This window comes from Chamaea fasciata, unplaced genomic scaffold (genome assembly GCF_029207755.1).
Source record: "Chamaea fasciata isolate MVZ Bird 193981 ecotype frontalis unplaced genomic scaffold, bChaFas1.0.hap1 SCAF_1, whole genome shotgun sequence".
Taxonomy (NCBI): Eukaryota; Metazoa; Chordata; class Aves; order Passeriformes; family Sylviidae; genus Chamaea; species Chamaea fasciata.
Genome location: NW_027094086.1, coordinates 109,112,010 through 109,118,352, shown reverse-complemented (window position 1 = coordinate 109,118,352; position 6,343 = coordinate 109,112,010). Strand labels below are relative to the sequence as shown.

The 6,343-nt window shown below is 45.7% G+C and overlaps 1 protein-coding gene across 1 annotated transcript; it reads right to left on the bottom strand.

The window, feature by feature from the left end:
* Positions 1–588: 588 nt before the first annotated feature.
* On the bottom strand, positions 589–3,834 carry LOC136286481 (C-C chemokine receptor type 8-like). Its single transcript, XM_066178148.1, has 2 exons — positions 3,759–3,834; positions 589–2,861 (listed from the first exon to the last, which is right to left on the bottom strand). The coding sequence occupies exons 1-2, from the start codon at positions 3,810–3,812 to the stop codon at positions 1,782–1,784; spliced, it is 1,134 nt and encodes a 377-aa protein (XP_066034245.1). The 5' UTR covers positions 3,813–3,834; the 3' UTR covers positions 589–1,781.
* Positions 3,835–6,343: the final 2,509 nt, after the last annotated feature.

Below are 6,343 nucleotides of genomic sequence, written 5' to 3'. Positions count from 1 at the left end.
TACACAACAGCAATCAGTGAAACCTCTGAGCAGAGGGAGATGTCCCCTAGCAGCCATGCTCAGCAAACAGAGAAAGCCCATCATCATCTTGCCAGCTTGGGCAAATAGGCTCCAGCACCTGTCCCAGAGCACTCACACAAGGGGTGCAGGGTGAGGCTGTTGAGGCTGCAGAAATCATTCCCATATCTTGTGCTTGAGCTGAATGAATTGTGCTCTAGAGGGCTCATGCTATGAATCTGCAGGGGTGAGAGTTGGTGCCATCCTCTTGTCCACCACCCTTTGGCTTCGCCCTGAATTTTTGTGAAACTCCTTCTAGAGAACCTGAGGGCTTGCATATCCAAAAGAAGCCTGGCTGGCAATAAGGCATCTGAAAGGCAGAGACTGTACTGCTGTGACCCAGGCAGCAGCTGAACTGAAGAGGAGGCAGAGAAGAGGCAGCTGAAGGGATTATCAGTTGTGTAGATCTGTCCAGGACAGAATAAAATGCAAATGCTGGCACAAATAATGATGTAACAGGTTCCTCAGGTGTAAAGATTGTGCAATTACACTGCACGCAGCATTTTTATTACAAAACTTAAAAAACGGTGATATCTTGTAGAGACAAACAGAAGAGAAAAAAAGCTTTGGAAAACAATTGCATTTATCTAACAATATTTGTACATTTAAAAGTGTATGTATGTATATATATGGGTATACGTGTGTGTATTTGTATATATGTACACACATGGGCAAGTATAGATGTGCATGTATAGTACATACCTCTATATAATATAGGTACATATAGATATATCTATATGAATGGGTAGCCATCCACATATATAAAATCAGCCATTCCAAGTTAAAACAATAACAGAAATGTCAACCCCAGCCATCTGCTCAAGAGCAGTGAGTACACTGGCACACCAGTTTTCAGTTCAAAAAATTCAAGAATGTTCAGAAAGTCCCCTGATGGGGATGTGTGACAACTCACACACGCTATTTTTTCCACTCTTCAGCTTTTATCCTGGTGACAATTTCTCCATCCATTCCAACAGCACTCATTCCTTCCCTTAGGGGTTGTTCCTTGACATCCACAGCATCATTTCTAAGCTACAGCTTCAAACCCTTCCAGCCAAGAAGCTGCAGGCCCTGGTAGCAGATGGGGAGTCATGATCATACCTAGATAATAATTCACATTGATTTTACCAAAACATGTGGACAGCATTTATTTCTTGGTTGCTTATCCAATTACTTCATAACTAAGCTTTTCTGGGGCTGGAAGTATTGTTTGGATCTGTCAACTGGGAGCCAGGCCCTGGCATGACAACTTAAACTTGGGCCCTGTTTCCCCTCCAAAGAGCAGGTTCCCACTCCTACAGCAAGTCCCATCCCTGCTCACAATGCCAACACACTCTGCTGAGATGAGGGAAGGAGTGGCCAAGTGTCCAGGGTTTGGAAACATAAATAGTTCTTTTCAGTACTGCGTCTGAAGGGTGGCAGTATGCTTCTAAGGTACCTCTCCATGCTGCTCTGGCAGTGTGGGAGTCTGCTGGTAATTTCACAAAGCAAGCAAGGCAGGATGTGCTGAGGGAAAGGGAGGATGATGCTAAAAAAAAAAACCCAACAAACCCTCTAAAAAGTGAGAACACCAAAAGCAACCATGATAAATGCAAAATCAGGCAGCTGCTTCCACTTTCTGTGTCCTAAAAAGTTGCTCAAACAGTCCATAGCTGTGGATGCCCAGTTGAGGATTCCTCCATTTTAGTTCACCTGTCCAGGATAACAGTTTTCAACTTGTAGTTCTACAAGACAGTGCCAACAGAAGACAACTGTGAGGACTTTGTGTGCAGAGAGGAGTGCTTGTCCAGGCTGTGCCCACTGAAAGCCCCGTAGCCTTTGCAGTTTGACAGAAAACATGCAGATTTTCTGAAAGCATTAAGGAGATGCTTCTTGAACTTCTCACCCACAAAAGCATAGATGACTGGGTTGAGGCAGCAGTGGACCAAGGAGAGTGCCTCAGTCAGCTCTATGGCTAGGTCTAGCCTTTCAATTATCTGGCAGTCATTGATGATGGACATGTTCCTCAGAGAGTCCAAAAACAGCACAATGTTGACGGGAGTCCAGGAGAGAAAGAAGACAATGACAACAATAAAAACCAGTTTTATTGCTTTGTACTTGTTCTTGGTATGGCACTTCTGCAGGCTTTTCAAGATGCTGTGATAGCAGAAAATGAGGACAACAACAGGGATTAGCCACCCCAGGATGTTGGCTTCAAAATTACTGAAAGTCTTCCAGCCATTGTTGCCATCAGGATACAGAGGGAGGCATTTAATCTGATTATTGTCATTGACTTCCTGGAAAAAAAGTAAGTCTGTCATTGATGCTAAAATGGCAGCTGTCCAAATGACCAGACTGGTGATAAACCCAATGGAAGTTGTCCGAATCCCTTGAACACGGAGAGAGTGGACTATGGCCAAATACCTGTCGATGCTCATGATGGTTATGAAGAAAACATTGCTGTAGAAACCAATGAAGTAAACTGAGCTGATGATTTTACACAGTGTGTTTCCAAAAGTCCACTGGCTCTCAACAGAGTATTGAACCAAGAAGGGCAGGGAGAATACCAAGAAGAGGTCGGAGACAATCAGATTCAGCAAATACACATCAGTCATGGTCTTGATTTTCATGAAGACTGTCAGAATCCAAAGAACCAAAGCATTTCCCATGAGGCCAGTCACAAACAGTAGGGAGTACAGCACTGGAAATAAGGTAGGTGCAAATGCTGGAATACTTTCAGGATGACACATGATGTACAGTTCTGAGTAGTCCAAGGCATATTCATAGGCTGCAGAGGAGTTAGGTGTTGGTGATGTGTAACTCACCTGTTCAAGGACAATGAAATTCATATGAGCCAAATCCTGCATTAGCAGATATACCAGGCAGGAGTCAGCTCACACCAAGCTGCATGAGGACAAAATGGATGTGCCACAGCTGTGGTATAAGATGAAAATGAGGAATGAACATAAGTGGCTGTCCATCCCCCGCAAGACCCAGGATGAGGTCCTTGCATCACAGGGGCAGAAGAGATCAAGGAACATGCAGCTGTGCTGGTAGAGGTTACCAGCACCCTCCTGCTGGCTCCATGTGGGGCCATGGCCCATGCCTGAATCCAGGTGAGGTAGTGAGGCCAGAGACAGGGAGCATCCTCAAACCAGCAATGGCATGGTCACGGCAGGAGGCTGAGAGCCCCTGATATGGGTTTTGGGGTCCTATTTTATATTTCTTTCTGAAAGAAGAAAGGGAGCAGGGCCCAGGGAGAAACTGACATGTTAACACTCATCTCCTAAAAGCTTTGTTTCCAGTTAGTTGAGTGCCAGAGATGGTATGCACCAGCAACAGTGACATGCCCCCTTCCTGCTCACCAGCCCCTTGCAGCTCACCCACCCCCCAGCAGCACCCACCACATCCCTGAGCAGTACCTGTGACAGCAAACTATTAAAGAAGATGGATAGCAGCATCCCTGTCAGGATGTCCTCCATAGGATACTCCTAGCACTACCTCTGCCCTCAAGGAGAGTCTTCTTCCACAAGCACAGTCTCATCAGCTAAAGATATTTTCACCCTGTGTTTTGGTTTCTTTCCAGAGAACACCAATGGCACTGACTTATCCTAAATGCCCATCATCTCCACCAGCACTGTGTCCCCATAGGAAAAACTGGACCTCTAAGATGTGCTACAGGTCCAGCTTGCAGGAGAGCAACCCAGAAGGAAGTAACTCACCAATATGTCCTCAGAGCCACCGCTGCCCAGCAGGTATGTGAAATTCTGCTCCATAATCCAACACTGCCTCTGAAAGAGTATAAAATCTGTCTTTATATCATGCATTTTTGAGAAGCAGGCCTTATATATGCCTTTGCATATACTACACAGGCTAGCAATATTTACCTCAGCTTATGCTGCAATGCCAAGTCACAGGTAAGGTCCTTACTGTAGCAGTACACAGTCCTTAAATAGATTTTCCTCTGTATGACCTATGTTACATTAAAGACGTATGAAACCTCAAGCCAGTGAGTTCAGCCTCTGTACTTAACACCTACAGAACGGAAATCTCAGCTTTATCTTCTGTATGATCACCAAGTTCTCATTTTGAGCACTTACACTCTTCAGTGAAGGAGATCTGTAATTTCCTCCATGTCTTTGAAGTGTTTCTGTCTCCCACCTCTCTCACCTGCATGCCCTGTCCCACCTGTGGCCCCTGCTCTGCAGTTCCAGTGTCTAGCAGAGAGAAAGTGGTGCCTCTCCTCTGCTCCAAGGACTTCTGGTGAAGATGGCTGATGCTGATGGTCCAATGCTGCCAATAGTCAGTGATGGCAAAGGGTCCCATGTTTGCTTTAACATTTCATTTTTCCTTGGAAGGCAGCTTCCCCCCACACTCACCCAAGCATAGACATGAATACCTATGAGAAATGACCATAGAATCATAGCCATTTAGGCTGGAAAAGGAATTTAAGATCATTGAGTCCAACTGTAATCCTAACACTGCCAAGTACATTTAAACCTTTCTTCCCAGAACACACACACTGCAGGATGCTCTCACAGACTAACACTGAAATAAAGTCCTGAACAGCAGTGAATTCCCGTCAATGCTACCACATACCTACTGTGACCTCATCCAGACCCAACATAGTCTCCAACCCCACAGCCATCTCCAATCTTCCCCACAACACAAGATACACAGGAAAGAGCAGCACTACTGAGCAACAGGCATCATTTGAAGTGTGTGTTATCTCCTTAAATACTGCTGCTCCTCACTAGAGCTTGGTGCCATGACTGAAATTCAGGCAAGTCACATCACCTTTTTGTTCATTTTGAACAAACAGCACCTCATTTGCCATCAGTCCACAGAGGTGCTGCTAGAGAGCCCCATGTGGAATGAGCTGTTGTCTTTCTCAAACCCTTTGGATGTCCACCTCCACCCACCATCACTCCAAAGGCAGAGGCATAAATTTCTGGGAATTGAGAAAATCTGCAACTCTCGCACATGTGGCACTGGATGGCTTTCCTTGGCCATGGTGGGCAGTGTGACATTAGGGCAAAGTTTTACGGGTGAGTCAAGCCATGACAGACAAGCTCTGCTGGGTATTGACTCTTAAAATACCTGAAAGTAGGAATTAAAACCAGAAACAAACTCTTCTGTTACAGGCAGCGTTAGTGGCAGTTGCTGGCAGTGTTGAAGCATGATCTCTGTCGCCCTTATGCTGGTTTAAAATGGCACTCACAACTCTGTTGGTTCTAAAGTGGCAAAGAATACAACCAGGAATTATTCACTGAGGAAAAAGATGTGTTCACCAAATGAGAATTTGGCTGTTCTGTGCCTCTCATCTTTAATCTTCTAAATAGAGATGTCAGGCAATCAGAGCACAAGGACAGCGACATGAAGGGAGAAGGGACGCGGCTCCCTCTGCCGGGCATTCCTGCAGAATTGAGGCACACCCCTGCAGAGACGTTGTGTGTGATCAGCAGTGCTGTTTCACCTCCTTATTCATCACGACGCTTATGTTAAGGAAGAAAAAGCTTCCACAGCAAGATAAGAACCTAGCGACTGCTGTTGCTGCCAGGGTTTCGTGCTGGATGAGCTCTTTCTTGGGATGCATGCCATTTGGCCAATATTGTTGCAGCCCATTTTGCTTTGGAAAACTACGAAAATGTCAATTGTTGCTCCACCCAAAGATATGGAGGGAGAGGATCTAGCCACACCATCCACAGCCCCACATAGAAACATTTCAAATGCATCACTGAGTTTGTTGGCATTACTAGAGTTATGCTTACTCCTCTAAACAATCTACTCACGCAATCCCATCAGAACGGCCAGAAACACGCCAAAAGAAATAGCCAAAGGGGCTTTTTCAAAATGACATGTTTATCCCAGAGAGCTTCCTTATATAATCAATTGGATAACAGAAGATCATGCATTAGGTTTACATGGAAATATTTTGGTAGCAAGGGGGCTGCAGGGCTGCTTTATGTGAGAAGATGCCAGAATCTGCCCCTGTGGTGGCAGTAGCCAGTTCTAGCTGACTCCAAGATGGTCCTGCTGTTGGCCAAAGCTGAGGCCATTGGTGATAGTGCCTCTGTGATTCAGAAACACTGTGCAACAGCAGCTGTGAGAGAGTGAGAATATGAGAGAAATGCCCTGCAGGGTCCACAGTCAGTGATGATGGAGGGGAAGGAGGAGCTCCAGGCAGTAGACCAGCGACTCCCATGCAGGCTGGTATGATGCGTGTTGTCCCTGTGTTGGTGCAGAGTGCAGCAAGATGTGAGATAGGGAAAGAAGCACCAGGGGGGAAGGAGCTGAGCTAATCTTT

Bases quoted from the DNA above. Each gene is read 5' to 3' on its own strand.
- LOC136286481 (XM_066178148.1), bottom strand. From the start codon at position 3,812: ATGGAGCAGAATTTCACATACCTGCTGGGCAGCGGTGGCTCTGAGGAC. The intron at 2,862-3,758 runs GTGAGTTACTTC...GTCCTTGAACAG, and splicing joins GTGGCTCTGAGGACATATTG to GTGAGTTACACATCACCAAC.